This window comes from Perca flavescens, chromosome 20, assembly GCF_004354835.1.
Source record: "Perca flavescens isolate YP-PL-M2 chromosome 20, PFLA_1.0, whole genome shotgun sequence".
NCBI classification, from domain to species: domain Eukaryota; kingdom Metazoa; phylum Chordata; class Actinopteri; order Perciformes; family Percidae; genus Perca; species Perca flavescens.
This window is the reverse complement of record NC_041350.1, coordinates 4,820,388-4,843,642: the sequence shown is the minus strand read 5'-3', so window position 1 is coordinate 4,843,642 and position 23,255 is coordinate 4,820,388. Positions and strand designations below refer to the sequence as shown.

The 23,255-nt window shown below is 40.8% G+C and overlaps 1 protein-coding gene across 1 annotated transcript in view; it reads left to right on the top strand.

Moving 5' to 3' along the window:
* Positions 1 to 110: 110 nt before the first annotated feature.
* syne3 (spectrin repeat containing, nuclear envelope family member 3) overlaps positions 111 to 23,255 on the top strand; it is a 54,775-nt gene continuing 31,630 nt past the window's right edge. The window contains exons 1-9 of the mRNA XM_028566029.1: positions 111 to 215; positions 4,053 to 4,210; positions 6,209 to 6,381; positions 8,170 to 8,479; positions 13,528 to 13,683; positions 16,317 to 16,676; positions 18,204 to 18,340; positions 18,970 to 19,144; positions 21,254 to 21,436. Of these exons, the coding sequence (XP_028421830.1) occupies positions 4,067 to 4,210; positions 6,209 to 6,381; positions 8,170 to 8,479; positions 13,528 to 13,683; positions 16,317 to 16,676; positions 18,204 to 18,340; positions 18,970 to 19,144; positions 21,254 to 21,436 (1,638 nt within the window). The 5' untranslated portion in view covers positions 111 to 215; positions 4,053 to 4,066. The remainder of the gene's footprint in view (positions 216 to 4,052; positions 4,211 to 6,208; positions 6,382 to 8,169; positions 8,480 to 13,527; positions 13,684 to 16,316; positions 16,677 to 18,203; positions 18,341 to 18,969; positions 19,145 to 21,253; positions 21,437 to 23,255) is intronic.

The window sequence follows — 23,255 nt, the reverse complement described above, 5'->3', positions numbered from 1 at the left end:
GCAGTTTCGTTTAGTAATAAACGAAGGTTGCATTTCTGTTGTGATGTCGAGTCGTGTAGTTTACAAGGAGTCTTTAAAGGCAGCACGAAAAGCTGTTGACTCCAGCCCCCAGTGTCCTCGGCTCTACTTCCTGCCTGCCATAACTTCACTGTACACATAACACAGCAGGACAGCGTTCACGCTAGCTGCTGCTCACACCTGATGAACGCAAAGCCGTAAGTGTTTTTGCTCTTATAGAGCCTTATCTGATCAATACATCTCCAGCGTTGTTCAGCTAGCGTAATGACATTATGCCTACCTCTACCTATGCCTACCTCTACAAAAGTGGGAACTCCCTGGAGCCCCGTCGTGCTTAACGTACCGTGACGCCGGGTTAACGTTACTGCACTTCAATGAGCTGCGGTGGTTGGTTTGTTGTCTGGGATATATTGGCGGCACAACGCTGAATCCTCACCTTTAAGTTAGCATAGCATATAGGTCAGACTGAAGTATTAACTAGGCTGTGTAACGTTAAATATAGCCTACATACGCGTCCTTGAATTAAAAACGAGCACGGTAACCGCAGTTAGTATTGCAAGCAAATAGTGGATGTTACCGCCGTGAGTGGCACACGTGAGAGAACTGGATTAAGGTTAGAGTTAATGCGAGTTTACTGCACGAGCTGTCAAAGTAAAGGGAGGAGGGGCTTCGATGTCTCTAAACGGACTGCAGCGGGCGGCGGCTACAATTGAACCCAAAAGTTACTTTACTCATGGCAATAAGCCATTTTAACATTTAATTAAACAGTTTCCCAAGACACAAATACGTCCACAACATGTATGTTGTGAGTTTGTTAAAACTGAAACGAAAGCAAAATAGATTAGAACAGTGACAGAGTGCAGGTAAGGTACAATTTCCCAACTGGTAGTCCTACTAATAGAGCTTTTTCACGGCAGACATGTTTACATGTCATAGTAGGAAAAGCACAGGTGTATTCAAAACCGTTAATGATGGCTGCATTCCACTTAGGAGAGGTCCTGGTATTGGGCATGCTGACTCACTGAAATAGCTTACTGGTACTCTTGATGGAATTGAGCCATCGTTAAGGTTATCAATTTCAAAAATGTCCATTGTTACAGGTGCAATTTTAGCCGCTGAGCTAACCCCAGCTCATTTCGACTACAAAATGTTTTTAAAATGTCGTCCCCTCAAACTAAATATGTTACTATAAAACACACACATTTTAATTCCAAATGAAAAAACGATAGCTTGTTTTCCAATACATTTAGTTGTCAGAAGAAATGCTATTATTAATGACAAAATTCGGTAACACTTTACTTGAAGGTATCTACATAAGAGTGACATGACACAGTCATGAACACATGAACCCTAACTCTAACTCGTAATGACAAGCATGAACGTTTAGCCTATGACCTGTTTATAATGTTTATGACATGTTTATGACCCAAAACGACAACAAGGTCAAGCTCTTGATACCATTTTTACATTGTATGTATAAAGATTTGTTGTTGTTGTCTTCCACTGAAGACAGGGAGTTTCAAGAGGCAAAACCAGTAGATATTTGGGTAGAAGGAATGTTGTGGTGGGGAGAAGTGAGTCATGCTGGGAAATGGCCCACGCCCCCTGCGTTTTATTTTCCCTCTCAGAAATGATGTGGTGCCTCTTTGTGCTCCTTCAGGGCCAGGACTCCTCCCTCTCATACATTTACTGCAGACCACCTCTGACAGTTATGTTCTCTTAAAATCTTTCCTTCCAGCTGTCTCTCATGTGGGCACGCTGAGTTTCTGCACAATGCCTGACTGGCCTTGATGCAGCAGATGGAATTTGTGGAATTTTGCAATTACCTTGTTCTTAAAAATGCTCATAATAAGACACGGGGCAATTTATTTAAAGTCCCTCTTCAGTTAAAAACTTTAATTAAATGTCAGACCTTGACTATACTGACTTGTATCTGTGCACAGTTTGTCACTAGAGAGGTGTTTTCACATTCCTCTGCTGAAGGTGAAGACGTCTGTGCACCTCCCTGAAATCTGAGCTTCAAACATATCGCGGGCAAGCTTGATTAAGTACGTCACCGATGCGTAAACCGATTGCTGTCTAAGGTTGCTTTCTAACCTACCTTGTTTGGTCCGTTTTTAAAACCAACCCTGGAGCGTTTTGGCTGGATAGTCCAGTTCGTTTGGGCTGGTGTGAAAGCTCATCCGAACTCTGGTGCGGATCAAACAAACGAACTCTGGTCAGCTTGAGAATTTGGTTCCCTTCAGGTAAGAACGCGATCTGACCCAAATACAGGAAGTGAACCAAAAACCGAGCATTTACTAGCCTGCAATTTCAACCTTGCACAAGCAGTTCAGGTTTAAATAAGATAATTTATTATTAAACTAATAGTCAACCAAAAATGAGCTTCAAAAGGAAGACCAATAATATCAGGCACAACACAAAACCCAAACAAAATGCAACAATGTTGCATCTTCATGGCCGAGTCCACCGAACTACAGGTGTGAAAGTGCCCTATGATGGGAAACTCTAATCAACGGGGCAACAATTTTGACACAACACCGGCAAAGAAAGCTGAATCCTCCAGAGCAGACTGTCAGTACGTACAGTATGTCATCGTAGCTGTCCGCCACAAGCTAGCAAGCTAACAAACAACCTAAACAAATTAAAGATGCTAACTACACTTATCATTTGATACATCTGCTAGGTGCCGATTTTAGTGAACAACGACTACTCATCAGTCTGACACCGGGTTCAGATCGGATGCTCTGCAATCGGGCTGGCCTTCCTCAGAGCCCCTCCGACACCCGGCCCGCGCCCCCTGGAACAGCTGTCTGCTCGGGGTCAGCCCTATGTTCCCACGGCCCTATGTTCCCACGGCCCTATGTTCCCACGGCCCTATGTTCCCACAGCCCTATGTTCCCACAGCCCTATGTTCCCCCAGAAAAACGCGATTATGCGATCGCATAATTCAATGCATAATCAGCCAAAGTCTGCATATTGAGGAGCCGCACAGGGGCCGCATTTTTTTTCAAATAAGCCGCACTTTCGCCGCATAAATTGCCGATTTCCGCGCAAAATATACGGGGCTTGCATGATTATATAATCCCCGCATTTTCGTTGTCACATATATCTTAGCAGAAAGTTGAAAAAAGCAGCCATTGGCTGTTGTTGCCATGGGAACGCTATGCAGTGACATAATTACACGACGTGAACATCATCGAAAAGCAGGGTGTTGGAGGAATCACTTTCTCTTTCTCTTTTTCATCAAACTGCAGTTTTTGCAAGTTCCCGCAATTTCATTGCATAAATATCCTGCATGTTTCATTGCATTTTTTAAGAAAACGTGCTGCATAATCAAGGATTTTTGACCGCAACAATCACAAAAAAACTCAGCATTTTTCTGGAAGGACTGGTTCCCACAGCCCTATGTTCCCACATTTCTACGATTTTTCTTAAAATCAGGCCCTATGTTAGGGTTAGGGTTACATTCCATCTGTAGTCCATTGCTACTGGATAATAGGTTGAGTGTAATTGGCTACCAAATTGGGAGAAAGGGGGATAAAATCTGATACAAATTTATGAAAAAGGAAATGTGGGAACATAGGGCCTAATTTTGAAAAACATCTTAGAAATGTGGGAACATAGGGCTGTGGGAACTTAGGCACGCTCCGGTCTGCTTGCAGGGCTCCGTCTTTACCTTTACAGTCTACGCACCAACCTCTGGTGTGTGTATATATAGGCTTCTTGTCTGTGAGGTGTGGATTCAGCTTTCTACCTTAGGTCAGTGGTTTCTTGTCTGTGTGGAAGAATTGAATTACTAGTCACAACAAGTGTGTCTGCTGGTTTTCCTCATGCAAACAACATGCCAATATAATTCTTCATTTCCCATGCTGCAACTTAACAATATCTACTTTTTGTAAGATCCTGCCTACTTTGTAAACGCCCAGTTCTTTTCCAAATTCAAGCGCCCAGTTTGTAACACAGGCTTTCTGTAAAAGGAAAAAAGAAAATGTCTTCAAATTAAAATTCTAAGTTCTGTTCTTCTTTTTGAGGCGCGGGACTGGTCATGACGCAGCAGGAGCAGCAGGAGTTCATGGAGAGCCTGGAGGCAGCCCTCTCCTGGATGCGGGCCGTCCAGGACAGGCTGAAGGCCAACGACAACACCCAGGGGCCCCGTGATGCCCTGGAGGGACGACTCAAAGAGACAGAGGTGAGATACTTCACTGACCCCCTATCTAGACTGCAAGCGTATCAGATGCTTTCTTCTCTAGCGCGTCTCACGCAACAGATACTCTCTCATTTTAATTTATGCAGCTGCCTGCACACCCATTAACACTCCCAACTGGTGAAATCCGGACGCTTGGTCAGTGGCTCTCAGCGTCAGGTACTGATGCAAAAGTCACCCTTTAGCATCTGTGTGGAATGCACCGGGCAGAGCAGCAGCTCGACCACGGCGCTGAGGTAGTGTTAAGAGCTATGGTAGAGAGTAGTATGAAAGGCCGAAAATCCACGTAACGAGGTAGGTTGGGGTAGTAGACGGGTCAAAAAACACAAATAAGAATGTGTTGGTCTGCGTCGGCTCCTGCAGGCTCGCGTCTCAGCCACCTCTGTCAGGCGTAAACGCAACCTTTCAACATTTTGAGAGTGAATGTGGACAGAGCCAGACAGCAGCGCGCTCTGCTCCGGTGTGTTTTCCCACAGACTCTCTCTTAACTTTTGCCCAGCAGCTGGGAAGCAAGACACGGCGGGAACCTTTTGGGTGTAGAGGAGCTGCAGTGTTCATTCATGGACAAACTGCACTAGACACCTGTGCTCAGACCACCAACGCCTCCCTGCCCTGCTGCTCAATGTTTTGAAATTGGCGGACAAGACGGAACCGGTATGGACAGCAGGGCTGGGTTTAAAACGTTTTTCATTTGTATGTTACAATATCGATTCATAAAATCCAGAATCCCTGTCTGTATCATATTAAACCAGAAGACCTTAGGAATCCATTGTTACCAAATATAGCATGCTAGCTAGTCAGGAAGGGGGTAAATAACGCTCCAAAGATGGGATACATTTTTGTGAACTGGCATGGACATTTTAAAAGGGGTCCCTTGACTCTGACCTCAAGATATTTAAATTAATGTCACTAAATACTCCCTGACTCTAGAGTCTGATGCGCTGCACGTTACTGTGTGTTCGTGTTAAACAGAAAGTACATTCATGTAACTGCCTTGGGGTCAATTTCTTAATGTAAACATTGATATTTTTAATAATGCAGCAGGTTAGAAGGAACCTTTTACAGTTATACAATCCCTTACGTAGCCATTATTGTTTTTGCAACTGAAATATTCCAAACCGACATTGAATCGGAAATAGAATCAAATTGGAAATGTAATCGAATCAGGAACTTGTGAATCGTGAAATCAGTGGGGATAACCAGCCCTAAAAGACAGTTGCTTGAGTGTTTCATGAACGCTGTTGGCACGTGAGCGCTATGCTGACGTGCATTTGCGCTCCAGACAGGGGGTTACTGTTTGACCCTTTACTTTTGACCCCAGCTGCTGCTGAAGTACTCTGTCATTAGACTCCAGAGTGGGGACAGCTGCAGCTTCTGGTCTTCAAGCAGGCTACAGTATCTGAGGAGCCAATTCCTATTTTCATTTTAGTAGATAAATATCAGTCATAAGAAGGTTGAATTAAACTCACCTCATTTTTAATACAATACTTTCAGAAACTGAACTCCCTGGGAGTTTGGGTCCAGCTGAATGTTGGATGCCAAACAACAAAGCACTTTTCTTTCTCTCCTTCTCTTCTGAAATAAAGCTGCATTCAAGTGCAGTCGGAAACAACAGCACAGTATTCCATGGAAAATTAATCATATTAGATATGATTGTATAAATTATTTTTATATATATATATATATATATATATATACATACATACATACATACATACATACATACATACATACATACATACATACATACATACATAAATAAAAAAAAAATAAATGTATCTCCGGAAAACTAATGTATCTCCTGAAAACTAAAAATGAAATAACTTCCAACATGTTATTTTCATTCAAAGATGCAAGGCAGGAAGAGTAACCGAGAATGAAGGGGGTATTATTTAGTTTTGTTAATGCCTAATATACCGTGCACCATGTCAACATTGTATATTGACTACAATGCTATTCCATGTGTTCTACTTTAATGTGTAGAAAATCCATCAGTCGGAGCACGAGGGTCGTGTGAAGATGGACATGGCGCTGGTGGCAGCTGAGAACCTTTTGGAGAGCGGCGATGAAGAGCTGAGGAACCACACCCACGCCAAGCTCAAAGACCTGAAAAGCCTGTGGGAGGAGACCTGCACCTATATCATCCACTGTCACAGGTGCAGCCTTCTCATGCCGTACTCAGGTGTACAGTGTGGAGTCAGTTGTAGGTGTTTGACACTGAGGTGTTGGTTAGTTTGCCCTGAGGCCAGCTTTGGCTGCATTCACAGTTAGGCTGTCAAAGCTCTGTTTTGAATAGCTTTGGATGTTTGTTTCCAGGTAATTGGTCCACACCTGGGCCATCAGAACACTGAAAAGCTACATGCACAAAGAGCATTAATGCAATTATTATGCTCTTTTTGGATTTTTCCATCTTTTAGTATGTTATATAGTTCTTTGTGTTTGCAATAGATGTATAAAGTACAAAAAACACATTTCACTCCAAATGGAGCTGCCAGAAAACGTCTCGCCCACATTTCTGTTTGAAATTCCTCAATAAGTGAGGCCCACCCAGTGTTTCATATGTGCTGTGTCGCCTGAGCAAGCACAGCCCGCCCAGTGGCTTGTTTGAATTTTGTTGACCAATCAGAGCAGACTGGGCTTTTTGGGAAGGCGGGCCAAGAGCTCAGACAGTGTTTTGGGTGAAGGAGCTGCAGCAGTGGGCAGTATGAGAAACATAATGTGTTTTTGTAACATCGAAGCATGTAAAGCTATTCTAGTAGACCCCAAGAGTACAAATATGATGCTGAAAAGAAGTATAATAGGAGCTCTTTGACCGTTTCATATGCCTTTAAAACCTGTTTTTGGTATCAACATGCTGGCTACAGTATTTGACTGAATTGTGGGGCTTTCCCAGTTAATATCCAGATCGTTGGGGTTCTTTCTATTGCAATGCCTTACCTTTTTATGGTGCAAATGTGAATTTACGTGAATGATGTAAGATTTACTTGCTATCATGGTGATGCATACATATTATAATGTTAGTGTTTGACTGCATCAAACAAACGTTTTAGACAACAACATGTCGAATGCATAGAGGTGACCTTTTTAGAAGTTAACTTGATTCGTCCAACCGGCAGTCCAGAACCCAACGAGATTCAGTTTACAACGATATAAAACAGGAAAAACAGCAAGTCCTTACACTGGGGAAGCAGGCACCACAATATTTGACATTTTTTCCTGATAAATTACTTAAACTACATAATTGATGGACTAGTTCAAATGCTCGAAAACCAGACTCTATTTTTAAATATCTTGTGTACTGTACATAAAAAAAAAAAGCTGAAAAATGTCAAGGCTGGAATATGCTGTTGGAATTATAGATTGTGGGGGGGGGATGTCTAACTGTGTGTCAATCACTGCTCATGCACACACATTCATTCTCCCTTGTGGGGGGAGGGTCTTAGGAGACAGTTTTGGGCTTTAGCAGAAAGGGGGGAGGGACTGAGAAGTTGTCGATGTTCAAATGTTTTGGCTAAGTCCTGGATCTTCACAATCCTACCTACGGCACCTTTTAAGGTAAGACCCCAGATCTTTACAAATGCCCTGCCCCTCCCCCACTAGCAGAGTTTTGTTGATTATTTTTAAAGAAATGGCAGAGCAGATTCCGAAAACAAATCCAGTGTGGCAGAGTTTACGTTTTTATGATGTAAATTGAGGGAGCAAAAGCTCCAAATATCGGCTCTACAAAATCGGCAGCCTGTATCGTTCATGGCTAAGGCTGATGGAAAAAAAAAAAATCGTTATCGGCACAAAAGATCCATATCGGTCGATCCCTAATCACTTCCCTTGCATTGCATCCCCGGCTCCTCCCCTTGCCTCCCTTCCTCGTGTCTTATTATTTCTCCCCTCCCCCCCTCTGCACCACCCTCCGTAACTCTTCTTCATGTGTTTCCCCTCACCCCCAGTCGCATCGAGTGGGTGTGGCTCCACTGGGGCGAGTACCTGAAGGCGTGCGAGGAGTTTGAGCTGTGGCTGACGCGGCAGCAGCGCGGCCTGGATGTCGGCGTGGAGCTGCAGCTGGGGGTGAAGGAGAAGCTCTGGCAGGTGGACCAGCAGAGGGTGGTGGTGAGCGACATCCACGGCCAGGCGGCGCTGCTGGAGAGGCTGCTGGACGAGGCTGCCGCGCTGCACAACCGAACCCAGGACCCCAGCGTGGAGCCCCAGGCCCAGGAGAGGCTGCAGGAGGCCTACAATGACGTGCGAGACCGAGCAGAGGTGAGGGGCTTATTTATTTGGTGTTCATGTGGTCGTTGCCAGACTTTCCTCCACAGCGCTGCGGGACAAGGTCTGGCTAGTCCACGCAGCGTTCCGTGATGGGAGAAAAACGTGCTGTGGTTTATTGGCATTTCTTTAAACCAATCACAGTCGTCTAAGCCAGAGATCTTCAACAGAGGGACAGTCACCCCTAGGGGGTCCTTTAGAGTTAGTGCAGGGGGGCCGCTAAGTCATGTTAATAAAAATTTTCTTTTTTCAAAAATTAAAAATATGTCTGAAAACATACATTAATATGAATACAACATTTTAATAGCAAAGATAAATTTGCCTATTTGTGAATAATAACAAAAACATTTCAAATTACACGTTGAAGATAAGCTTACTATTAGGTAAGGTAGCCCTTAAGCACTTAAGCTTAAGGATGTATACATAATATATTATATCCATTGATTTTCATCCATCCGGCCCGGTTTAACATGCAACTTAGTTTTATACAGTATATTTACAATAGTATGGGGTCCCTACTCCGTCTCTTTCAGCTAAGGGACCCCTGGTCTAAGCGCCGGACGGAGCAACTGTGCCTCTGCAAAATAGCCCTGGGAAGGAACTTGTTTTGGTGGAACGTGTACGTGGAACAGAAAACTCAGATTGGACAGATAGTCTAGCTAGCTGTCTGGATTTACCCTGCAGAGATCTGATCAAAATTGAAAACAAAATGTTTGCAACTTACCCAATTATCCTAGTGGGGATTGTTATGTGTCTCTTACACTTAAGTCGACATTGACTAGTAGGTAATGTTAACCTTACTTTCTACGAGATTAAAAACGTATTAAGAACATAATAAATTAACCTTAACTTGTCCTGAGGTGTTCATAATCCCAGACACACATATGAAGCGGGGGGAATTTTGAGCGTCAAAATCTTAATTTCCTGCATTCTGATCCATTTTCAGACACAAATTTATGGTGAAAACATCTTAATTTATGTCAAAGAAAATACTAAATTCTGCAAATGAAACCAGCATATTGTGAAATCCAGTTGAACTAAACTGTTATGTGAACGGGGGTCAGCAGAGAGGCGGAGCCAGACAACGTCTCTGCAGCTTATTCAGGGAGTCGGGTCAATGCCGCTAAAGCAATCAACACTTTGAGTTTCATGCGTAGGCTACTCCCATGTGGCTCGCATCAGGTGTTAAAATGAACTGTACCAAAACACGGAAGAAAGTTTAAGGCTCATACCGCCACCTACATTACTGTACTGGAGTGTGAAGAATAATCAATGGCATTAATTAATCTGCACGGTCGGGTCTGTTGTGTTTGTTAGAGAGAGTGCGAGAGAGAGGGGGGGGATGGTAATATGTGGAGGTCAACATTGACTGTGTAGCCGGCCGTCACAAATATAATTTATCAATGTATGGGAAACGCTGCTAGACTCTAGGGCACTGTTCAATTGCAGCCTTTTGCTTAGAGCAGGGGCCTTCAACGTGATTTAGAGCCGGGGACCCCTTGAATAAGAGATGGGAGTAGGGACCCCCTACATGTACTGTATACAACTGAGTTGCATATTAAACTAAATTTCAAAAAACAACTTTATTTTTAACATAATTTGGTGGCCCCCTTTGCAGTAATTCTGAGGATCCCCTAGGGGTCACAGACTGTGTGTGTGTGTGTGTGTGTGTGTGTGTGTGTGTGTGTGTGTGTGTGTGTGTGTGTGTGTGTGTGTGTGTGTGTGTGTGTGTGTGTGTGTGTGTGTGTGTGTGTGTGTGTGTGTGTGTGTGTGTGTGTGTGTGTGTGTGTGTGTTGTGTGTGTGTGTGTGTGTGTGTCTGTGTGTTTGTTTAACCTTTTTTTATTTATTCTATTTATTTAATCCTTTTTGAGACAATCAATGTGTCCTTCTCAGGAGAGTATGATGACAATACACAGCATCAGTTACAGACAGACAAACAGACAAATTACAATAGGACGTACAAGAGTGACCAAATAGTATATACAATATTTAAACATAAGTGCCAAGTAGTAAAAATAAGATTCCAAAGATGTTTTTTCCCCAGCGGGATCATGCTGGACAGGTTTAGATCCTGCTACAGTGTATTCCAAGTTGAGGGGGCAAAAAAAGAAAAAGCCTTTTTCACCAAGCTCTGTACGAATCGATTGAGCATGGAAAGTAATAAAGGCCTGGGAGCGTAGGCTGTGACGGCAGTGCTTGTGGGACATGTAAATGGGTCACATACATTGGCAGCAATCCAAGGATGGCTATGTAGATGAAATTATACCAATGCAAAAGTCTACGTATGGATAATGATGACCAATTGCGCAAAGAGTACAGAGTGCAATGATGGGTGAGGGGTTTATATTGTGCGATGCACAACTTGAACTGGAGTAGTTATAAGTCATGTACTGTTGTTTGTGCGTGTCAGTGATCAGAGCATTGCACCCAATCTGTGACAGCTCTGCTTATGCTAGTGGAAAGGATGTATGGCGCACGGGCTTGTGGTTTATGTGAAAGTGCACACAAGTTAGCAGGTAGAACATGCGTAGAATAATACTTTGACAACACTTTAATAACCCTCTGAGCACAAGAGGAGAGAAGACAATGTAATGGATGAACTAAAGAAATACTCTAAGAAAGAATATTAGAATGAACCATGCAGTGAAAGCGTGTTCATTTTTTGAGTAAAACAAATGAGGAACAGCTTCTTTGTAACAGGAAGCCGGTGGCTTGAAACAGAGACTGAGTCATTTTTAGGGCTGTCCTGGACTAAAGAACTTCTTAATCAACTAACACTCACATGATTTGGTTGATTCAATCATGGGGTACTTTCCATAAAATCATCACTCAATGCAAATCAAAGCAGCTATTGGGCTAACTGAAATAAAATCATGCCAATCGCTAGGTATGGTGAAGGGTATGTGATGATGTGGGGCCAAGGGAACTTTATCAGGATGCATAGTATTCTGAATCCATGAAATAACTGGCCTTTAAAAATAAACATCTGCCTGCCTTTATAGGAATTTAACATAGGGGTGTACTTACTAATGCCCCCTGTATTTTAAGGAAGAACATTTATTTATTTACGATACATTATTCATTCACAAAGAAAACTGGTGTCCGTAAAGGTTGGATTTTTCCTCATTTTTTAAATTAAGGCAATAAGATCAATTTCCAAAAGATGATTTTTTTCATTCCTCTTTTTAGTCAACTTTAGCATGGGTTCATAAACTTATGAGCACCACTGTATTGTTGGCTGAGTTTAAGAGTGTAGTTTGTGAGGGATCAAGGGAACAGGAATTGTGGCCGCGAACTCAAAAAGATGCCGTGTTTTTACTGAGGAGATTATGGTGCGGTGGAAGCTATCTGGTTTGCCGTATGCGTAGGATTGGGCATCGAGAACCGGTTCCAACTTGGAGTAGTTTCAAAAATTACGATTCCAATGGAATTGTTTCTTTATGGAATCGCTTAGAATCCGATCGGTTCCAAATTTATCACACGTAAGTCTGGGTTTCTGTGGCAGCCAGCATACTTCCAATCGCTTGTTGTGTTGCAGCCACGGAGCACAGTAAGCGGTGCTCTAAAGTTGCTTTATTTTACGTTGAAAAAGCCGGGTAAAACTGTAAATCACTATTGAAACAAAATAACCAAAATTGTTTCTACTCCACCCCTCAAAGAATTGGAATCGATAAGCGCCGTAATCGAAAGGAAGAATCACAATTGAAATCCGAATTGTTCAAATTAAAACGATGCCCAACCCTACGTGTGAGTGTGTTAGTGGGATTCGCATTATATTTGATGTCGAGTGACATGTTAAGTTAGGGCTGGTCGATTTTGGGAAAAAATCATAATCACACAATGACTCATTGACTTTTGGAAAGATGTTGCATTAATTGAACTTAAAAAAAAAACAGTGAAACTGTTAAACAAACCACCAGTGAAAACACCAATTTCCCAATTTTTTTCGATGACATTGTTTTTGTTATCGCTAGGAGCCGAAATCTAAATCACGATCAAAATTTGATCAGTTGCACAGCCCTGTGCTGAATCAAAGTGAGCCTACAGTGCCCACAAATCAGTGATCCCTTAGTTTTCATTAACAGCAATCATTTCAAACTTTAATTCATGTTTACTTGTGTACTTTACTCTTTCTATGAGCAGTCCCTCAGCCACACCACTGCACATACATTTGAGGTTAATGAAAAGCATGCTGATGTTTATTCTGTGCATCTATAAGCAAATCCAGACGCTGCATAGGGAGACAAGAGATTATTGTTATCGGAGTTTCAGACAGGAATGATTAACATTCAGAGAAGAGATACTGTTGGATTAGTCAACAGTAACAAATGCATGCCTGCTGCTTTCCTCATCTATGAGGCTGTCAGATTTTACATCCACCTTCATCTTTATGTACCCACATTAGGGCTGTGCAATTAATCCAAATTTTTATAGAGATCAATGTAATCAAGGAAAAACTAATATTTTGCACATTACGTTTTGCAAGTAAACTCCTATTTTGTCTTGTGTTCAGAATGGAGAAAAAAAAACTTTCAAACAGGAAGAGTATAAAGGGAAATTTCACAGTTCTGTGTTTTCACTGTTGATTTGTTTCACTGTTGCACTGTTTTTTAAATTGAATAAATGCAACCTCTTTCCAAAAGTCAACGAGTATTCAGGATTATGATTTCTTTTCCCCATAACCAAGCAGCCCTAACCTACATCATGCATTCACATGAACACACCATCTGCTGGCAAATCTGCACTTTTGACTCCAAATGGGAATGTTGTGATTTAAATAATGCTTTGTTTGTTTGAGGTTTTCTGAAAGCGCCTGCCGCCTGTGAACTCTCCTTTTGGTTATCTCTGTGTTCTTATCTAAAATGTCTACGTGCGAACAAAAGTCTTGTAGTTGAGATAACCGACAACAAATCTCGCTGTCACAGGAGAATACAAATTCACTCCTCGCTCAGATGCACAAATATGAAGTCTGTGATGTGTGCTGATAGATGCTCATTGGTTTTGAACAAGTGCACTGCTAAATATTCTCCTGCTGTGCTAGGAGCGTCTGTCGCTGCTTCAGAAGATGGCGGAGGAGCACCAGACGTACCAAGGCTGCGTTCAGAGGTTCCAGTCCTGGCTGCTGTCAAAGACCAAGGAGCTAACTGATCTGATGGAGAGGGAGGATACAGCCGAGAACAAGCTCAAAGCCTTACAAGTGAGACGCACTAAAGCGGAATTAGGAAGCTGCTGTTTGATATCTGAAAACCTTTTTTTATTTTGTCTTTAACCATTTATTTTCAGCAAGAAACGGGAGAGAATTCTATTTGGATTTTGAATAAATATTCCCAGCTGTGTGACATGCATTTTTGAACTCAAATAGTACCAAACCAAAGGGAAAGTAAATATAATGATCCTCATGGTGAAAGGTGCTACTGCTGCATGACCGCAAAAGAGCATAAATGAATGAATCCAATAAGTGTGTTTTATAGCAGTGATTCCCAAGCCCGGTATTGTCTAAGTGGCTGAAATGCTTAATTAAAAGTACTGACTAAATGATTGAAATAATTAGCTAAATGGTTGAAACTATAGTAGTATGATTGCTGACCAAACCAAAGTAAATATTGACTGTTCAATAATCATGAAATACATTACATTTGAAATTGATGAAGGGGTACGTGAGTTCATCTGACAGGACTGTGGAGGTACCTCGGACAAAAAAGGTTGGGAACTACTAGTCTATAGCATTAGTGGTGATAGCAGAACTTGCTGGCTCACATAGGAGTAGAGAGAATAATTATATAGCACTGCAGTATTCCAAATTCTGTGTAATCCCACTGCAACTGCACAGTTTATAGCCCAGGGCCTGTATTTATCAAGCTTCTCAAAGTGCCATTTTAGTCTTAAATGCTGAGAATTCATGAAATCTACTCCTACTTTCAAACTTCAGTATAAAAGCAATTTCTCACATTTCTTAAAGCTATTTAAGAGTTGAGAGTTATTCAAGACAGCTCGAGAGGTCTCTCAAGTGGCTGCGAGTTGCCAGTAGAGACTTGTGATAGCACTGAGGAGACAGAGACGTGTGCCAATCTTTCAGGAGAAGAGGAATGTTTTTGAAATGTTTGACTAATGTTTGATAAAATATCCTAAAATCTAGGCTATATAAGCAGGTCCGTTAACAGCACACCGGTTTAAAATTTGTAATTAAGACGTGGTGGAAAACGTGTTTCTTTCATTTCCAATGTGTATATCATAATGTATTAACTCTAAAATTCTTTATTTTTAAATGTGTGTTGAATGTAAACTCCTCTTAGTAATGTCACCATTAAAAGTGAATTTATCTGAGAATATTCTTAAATAAGGAAATCTATTCGGCAATTGGTCCATGTCTATGTTGCCAGACTTTGATTTATAGGCATATATTTATTTTTTCAGTTTTATTTATGGGCATTTAATGCTCGAAACGTAGAAGCAATTGGAATGAATTATATAAAAAACAGAATTTGTGCTTATAAACAGAAAGTGAAAGCAGCAGACTGTGTGGAGTATGACATAACTCTGTTGTTTTGCTAAGGGAATTAGTGCTGTAGAAATTATAATGAATTGGATGCAGTGAACATGAATAAAGCATGAATAAATAATAGTGCATTGACCGTGTGAGCTGTTAGACTGCAGATAATTCCACTACTCACTGGTTTTACCTGGCCTTTGTTATCTTCTGGCCTTTATCTTATATTTTTAGTAAGAATTTCAGTCGTCACAAATATTTCATGTTATAAAGAAATACTTTTTGATTTGAAACCAAGGTGTAAAATATTTTTCCAACTTTACCTTTGCTATCCAAGCCAACACATAACGCATATATTTCTAGTTTTTTTTATGGCCACTTAACCACTCTCCAAAAAAGCAAATGCAGTGAATAAGTAAATAAAAAAAAAAAAACAGTATTTGTGTTTTAAAAGAGAAAGTGAGAGCAGCAGAGTGGTGAGTCTGACAGGCCTCTGTTGTTCTGCTAAGGAAATTAGTGCTGTAGAAATTATTATGAATTAAATGCAGTGAACTTCATGAATAAATAATAGTGAGTTTACAGTGTGAGCTGTTATACTAAGGTTAACTCCACAACTCACTGTTTTTTTTCCTGTTAAAGGGTAATTTAGTTATTTTTTAACCCTATTTTCCCATGCTCCAGAGCAGGTTAGGTGTTCAGCATAAGTTACCGCAGTGATGTAACCCGATAACAAGTGATCCACTGTCTGATACACAAAAAAAAAGTTACCTCGTTAACGTCAAATCTTGCTTTGTCGTACAGGCCTCTGGTGGCTTTAGCGAATGCAATTTCACGTTTGTTTTTGTTTACTATTTAACAGAAAGGTGGACCTCCTTTTAGAAATCCTTTCCATAATGTTGTCAGACACTTATTTTAATCTGAGCCTGTCCGTGGCAAAACAAGCACTTTTGCCCTATTAACTTAAAGTACATTGTAGCTTGTTTCTGACTGCAGCGATCTCACTTAATACTGGACCAAAGTCAAAGATTGTTGTTCCCATCAGTCACTTAGACACAAAAACATAGGAAAAAAACAGTAGTTACCCTTTAAACCTGTTTGTTAGTCACAATTATTTCATGTTATAGAGAAATACTTTGAATCGAAGTTGTAATATGTTGTTCCAACTTCATCTTTGGTATCCAAGCTAGCACTTTTTTTTTCTATACCTTTATTCTTATTTGTCACACAGTACAATGTAGTGAAATTTAATTATTGCATTTAAACCCATCCTAAGTATTGGGAGCAGTGGACAGCTCCACCTACAGCATCCATTGTAATGTTTTCGTGCTGTGCCCCTGTGCCAGGCTCTGGACGACAGTGTGGCCGGCGAGGAGAAGACCCTGCAGCATATCGAGGGGGTGGCCGAGGTGGTGCGGGGCCACACCTCTCCCTCCGGGGCGGAGGTGGTGGTGGAGGAGGCCGAGGAGCTGAGGCTAGGCTGGCACAGGCTGAGGCAGGGCCTGTGTGAGACGGAGGAGGGCCTGCGCTCCAACCTGGACTCCCACAGTCAGTACATGGCCAGATGCATGCGGCTGGGAGAGGACATCGGCCACCTCAGGGTGCTGCTGCAGGGGCTGGACCAGGAGCTGGAGGAGGGCCGCGAGGCCAGGGACCGCACCGACCACACCGAGGAGCAGATGGTGGGCCAGTGGAGGAAATACACCGTAGGTTTTTCTGAACTTATCAGCGGTATTATAAATACATTTTGTCCCCACCTGGGATAAAACTATTTCAGCAGAGGCAGGGACACGCATGGTCAATCCCACACATTGTCAACCAATTCTAGAAGTAAACACTGAGAAAATGAAGAATAAATGATAAAATAAAAAGCTAAATAAACCAATTACCTTTCCAGCATACCAACATATTTGTCCTCCCCCATCACTTCTCTCTTACTTGCTATTATCCATTCTTCTCTGTGGTTGCACACATTAATTCTTGTCATTTTGATGCCTTTCCTCCTTCAATAAACACGTCTAGTCCCTCTTATCACAGTATATTTTACAACCTTATCTCACATGCTTGACAGAAACAGTCTTGCTGCCCTGTCACTGAAGCTGCTTTATTACTTTAGTGGATCCACTGAATGCCTCAGATAGGTGTGGTAGAGTCACAATCTCCTTATGATTTCTATCTGGGTCACTCACACTGCGACACATCACATCATCCCTCTCTTTGTCTTTGTCTGGCAAGATACCACAGGCTCTGGATTAAGAAGCAGCATTGTATTTTGGAAAAGTGGGAAATGAACGTGACAGACTTTGCCTCTATGGAGTTTAGCTTTCATATGTTTTGATGTACATGTTTGCAGGATTAGAAAGAGAAATTTACCCTGTGGAGCTGCTTTTGTTGGGTGTGACTGGAATGCTAAATGATCTGTTGGACGCATCTGTCATCTGCTGCAAAAGAATCACTGCGACAAAACCTGTTTTTACTTTTAGTTTTAGACGTGAAATGGATTGTAAACAACTCCAGTTTATCTAAATTGCTAACATGCCATTGTAGCTGAAATATTTTACTACTGAGAATTGGCATCGACAGGTAATGGTAAGAAATGCCAAACAATTTTATAGAACATGCTCCAGTAATGGCCCTAACCTTGAAGAAAACACCGTTTTATTGTATTGTTGTTGAAAATGCATTTTGATGTTTTGACATGAAAAAGAAAACTGTTATAACTCGACTCCACATAGTCAGATATTTGCCAAATTTCACACATTTGATGAGAGTCCCGGCCTGAATACATCTACAGGACAATTTTGAATCCTAGTCATGTCGCCACCTACTGGCAACAGGAAATTACCTTGTGTCCTTCTCCTAGCAGGTATAACATGTCCATCTCAGATGTGTTCAGAAATGTCTTAAGAGTCGCTCAGTAGTAAAGCTTTTGACTTTCCATCAAACGCCATTATTCGTCATTATCAGTCTATAGATGCTTTTTATATGTCTGAATGAATGTATTATTGTTAATATTGGGTTTTTATTGACGTACTCCGCAGTTGTTTTTTTCAAAGGTTTGTTGACCTTTTTGTAGTTCTTTCAGCCAACTGAGAGATATTGTGTCTGTCAGGAATTTCCCATAATTTCAAATCCGAAGTAACCCCAGTAGGCTGACTTTTTGACCATTTATGGCCTGAATGATATGATATGAACAGCTAACTTTGCTTGTTTTCCGTATTTGTGTCTTGCAGGGTGTGAGGAATACTCTGGCAGGGGAAGAGTCGCAAGTGGAACTACTCAAGGCTCAGCTCAAGGAGCTCTTCAGGTTCTCGGAGGACTCGCGCCACCTTTCAGATGATGTCTTGGCTGTTGTCAAAGAACATCAGAGGTCTGTGACAAGAATCCTACCGCTGTTTAAAAACCCTTAAAGTCAAAACCTTGTGGGGGACGAGAAATGAGAATGAATAGACTTTAAGCTAATTCTGGCATTTTTAACCCATGTACAGTATAATCATGCATTTTAGTAATTTGCACTGTCCCCTTCTTAAATAAACTGAATTGGATTGTGGACCACATGTAGGCCACATAATACCTTTTTTTACGTTTGGATTAATCTTCAAATGAAATCATCATCCCAAAATCCTGGATTTGAATAAAGTCATTCACCTGTGTGTGTCTGTCTGTCTGTCTGTCTGTCGCAAACTACTGTAGTACAAACACGTAGGCTCCATAATGTCAACCAGCATGAACCAAGGCGGCCCACACACTTTTATTATTATTAACTGCCGTAGTAAAAACCTCTTATAATACATTCACGGTGACATCGCATAACGCTAGCTTCACTCCTTCCGTTTCTACCCTTCACAATTAAAGCCCAAATTAAACGGCTAGTTTAAGTTTGTCACACTAAATCCATGCTTTAAAGCAACATTATGTAACTATTTTCCCTTAAAATAACGTTGTAACCAAAATGTTGTTTTGTCCATGTTGCAAATGTCTGGTGTGCTCCTGTTGCAGTGTGAAATGCAGAGTGACAAGGCTGTGCTCCGAGTCCGAGTCGGGGCTGAGAAACATTCTCCAGGATCCACTGCTGGTCTACTCCCAGTGGAGCCATATGGTCTCTCAGGTTCTGGAGGCTTCTGCTGAGGTTACGGACTTCTCCCACATCGCCATGTTTGTCCAGACCATTGAGGTAAAACACACACATTTCCTGAAAGAAGCTATCATGATATTTTTATAGTATATACATAATGTGTAATGTGAAGGGGTGTTGCCAGTGGTGGGAAAAATAATCCGATCCTTTACTTAAGTAAAAGTACTAATACCACACTTTAAAAAATACTGTAAAAATACTGTTAAAAGTAAAAGTCCTGCTTTGAAAATGGTACTTAAGTAAAAGTATGTAGTCAGGAAAATGTACTTAGTAATTAAAAAAAGTAAAAGTACTTGTGTACTTAAAACACCAGATTTACATGTGTTTTGTGTGCAAAAATCTTAATTTGTAAAATAACTAGTAACTTCTGGCTTTCATTGGCAGTCGGATCAGGCTTCTTAGATCTAATCTTAGAATAGTTCACTATTTTGGGTCACCCCTACTATTTACAAATCAAACCTCTTTGTACTGTGCTCCAACCCTTTCTTTTCATTCTATTACACAGAATACATGATGCCAGTGGTTGCCACACATCTTTGATTTTATGTCTTAAATACATACATATTTTATGGAACTGTGAGTTATCTACAAGACAGAGAAAGCTAACAAATCTGATTTGAAGTCTGATAATGTCTCTGATGTCAGGGAATTTTACAAATGGGTCATCACAAATAAACTACAATATATATTCCTTTCCCCTTCCTTACATTCCTCTTTAAAAAAATAATATATAAATAGTCTCTAAAGTCACTATAAAAATATATATTAAAAGGTATGTTATTTGTTTAAAAGGAAAGTTAAAACACAGGCATACCACATAAAGAAGACATACGCTGAACAATTCATCCTTAAACTCAAAATTCAGTGGCATTCTGTTCGGTGTTTGGTGTTTTAAGCCCCCAACGTTGTCTTCCAGGCAGCGCTGCCTGGAAGGCACTAGGATTAGGCAATGGTTAAGTGCCTTAAAGACGACGGTCGCAGCGCTGCCTTGAAGTCTTGAAGGAGGCTTAAAACACCATCGAGCATTCAGTTCAGTTATGGCTCAATTTGTTGCATCAGAGACAGTGGGAGCTCTGACAAGTTCAGTTCAGAAACCTGTTCATGGGGCATCTTTGTTGAACGTCACCCTCATCTTTCTCCCAAAGCTTCTCTCTATGGTTACACAATCACATGAAACAATGAGGGGATTAACATTGTCACTTTATACATTGTCATGAATGGGATGCACTGTCTCCAAGGGTCACCAAGGAAATAAAAGGGGAAAAAGAGGAGGGTGATAGCAGGTCAGTGCAATAACATACCTGCTATCCCCCTGCTGCTCCCACATCCCTGCCTTCTAAAAAAAAGATCAGAAAGATTTATAACTCCCAATTTTAAGTCTACAGTCAAATGAATTTCAAAGTCAAAGTTTGTGTAAGAGTTGCGTCACTGTGGCAGTACTGAAGTATACTCATAAAAAATCTGTATGAAGTTCTGAACGTAATTCTATACGGAGAGATTTTCCGAGGTTGAACTTAAAATGCATGAGTAACTATATTGATTTGATTATAAAATTAAAGTAAATGCACTTATATCCATATTTGCACAATCTTTTTTATTTTTTTTAATGTATCTTTAAAGGGAGGACGCTATCTATTGTATGTACTTTATGTCTTTTGTGCAAATAAACTAAACTAAACTCCACTTTGTGAATGCCAGCAATGTAGCATTTAAAGAAAGGTTGCCTGAATAAAAGTTCAGACTAGAGCCCTTTTCACACAGGATTAGTATCATCTGGGGACCTTGTGTGATTTAGAATGCCCCCCCCACGTCAAAGGTCTCCGGCCTGGCGGTGGTCCAGACTATGTTGGCCATGAAAGGGGCGTCGGCCATCTTTGCGAGAGGGATAAAAATGCGCACAGAAAACCATAACCTTGAAAAAAATGATATATGACGCCGCCAAATCACAGACATGTCGATTCGCACAGGACTAATATTTTTACAAGACCTCTGTGTTTGGCGAAATTTGGTCATTTGTGTGAATTTTTACTTTATTGGGCAATAATTGATTATGGTCTGTCAATGCGGAATTGTGGAAATGCAATGATTAATTTCAACACCACTGCAACCGATTTGATGTGTTCTCCTTTTCGGTCCTTTTTGTTTCAGCGTCTGCTGAAGGACAGTGTCCAGCTGCAGGAGCGTTTCAGTCTGCTGCAGGTGAAGGGGGACCTGCTGGACTCGGTCTTCGGTCCCGAGAGGTCTGACGGCTTGCAGGGCGAGCTGAGTTCTGCCGTCAGGAACCGAGAGCTGCTGCACACTCAACTGCTGCAGAGGAAGAGCAGGCTACAGGTACCGACATGCTACTGTCATTCATTTGTTCAGTTCATCTTATTCACAAAAGTCAAAGACGAGTACAATCATAAGACATAATGCAGATATGTGAAATGGGACATCTTGGTTAGCTATTTGAAGCTTGTGTGAAGGGGCCCATCTTAAAGGTCCCATATTATGCTCATCTCCAGGTTCATGCTTGTATTGTGGGATTCTATTAGAACACGTTTACATACTTTAATATGGAAGTCAATCTGTTTCATCAGATTTTTTAAAGAAAAAAATAGAATATTTATGCATTGAAATTACGTATCTGAATTGTTTTGCCTCTTAATGTAACTCTTAAAATTTGTAATTGTAATGTTCAACAAAAAAAACCATCCCAGCCCATCCACCCAAACCACCCTCTTATTTTAGAATTCAGCAAAATAAAAAATAAATAACTTATAGAGCTGGCATTTGGTGATCTGGTCTTTTTTTTTTTTTTTTTTTTTATGCTGCCGTTTTTTGGTCTACAAAGCTTTTTAAAAGTATTAACATTGCACTCCTATAGCATCCTCCTATATCCTGTATGCCACTGGGCAGCTAGCAGATTGAGTTGAGGATCAGGTGTGTTTATGCTAGTAGCAGCTTATATAGCCTGGAGCATCCTGCCTGAATCCGAGATGAGCAGCGGGCTACAGAGGTCTGGGACACTTAGTTCTAACTCCACACCTCCAGATTTCTATTCTTATCAAACGTGAAGTCTTCAAAACCAACTGACGGGGACTCAAGTGACACTTGAGGACATTTATCAGACTTCACACAGCTCCCTCTGGGGACACTAAAGGGTTTAGCCTATACTACTTGTTCACACACGCGGTAGAAGTCCCCAACACCTGGAAAGACACTTTGATGTGTGAAATCAGTCATAGGACAACCAAATATTTTATATTTCATGTTTCTCTCATGACTGTCAACTTTCAGAGCACATCCTGACAAAAATTCACTGTTATTAAATTAAATCTAAAATATAATTTCCAAATAGTGTTTGAAAAAACGTGTAGTGTGCAGTAATAGTTTAGAAGGCCCAAAGCCCCTTGTGCAGGACTCATTTCAGTATGGATGGATGGTTTTTGTTTATTTGTTTCATACACATAAATACTAAATCACACTGAAGAAATATAAAATATCTGAGGGTGTGGGAGAAACCACATACCAAACTGAAAATCACTAGTACATTTTAAGTATTCTTTTTCATTTATTTGCTTATTTGACTGGGACAATGCTCATTAATCAACAGCAAAGTATGTGTCATCTGTTGTCCCAGGTCAGTTTTAAAAATGGCAAGCTAAAAAAACAACTTATTATGTGTGACTTAATTACAGTCATCACGTAAAAGCAACATACACAGACCAACATTCAGGCAGGCACAATGCACAACTACAAGTAACAAACACAACACATCAGATCAAGACCGCAACTAAAAAACCAAGACAATCTGCAGGCGGGCAGCAAAAGTCAACAGGCAGTCTGTAGTCTAATCTGATTATCAATAAACCATTTCTTCATCTGACCAGTAAAGTATTAATGTTCTAAGTTTCATAAAAAATTTAAAAAACAAGTAACATGCAGAGAAACAGAAGTAGTTGCCATATTTAAAGTAGAAATAAATGTTTCTAAGAGTGATCTTTTTCCTCCAAATCAAATGTTTTAGACAGCAGGGCACTTCTAAGTCTAGTTTTATACATAGAAAATGGCACAGAGGAATCCATTAAATGTACATTTTCATTCAATTCAATTTTATTTATAGTATCAAATCATAACAAGAGTTATCTTGAGATACTTTACAGATAGA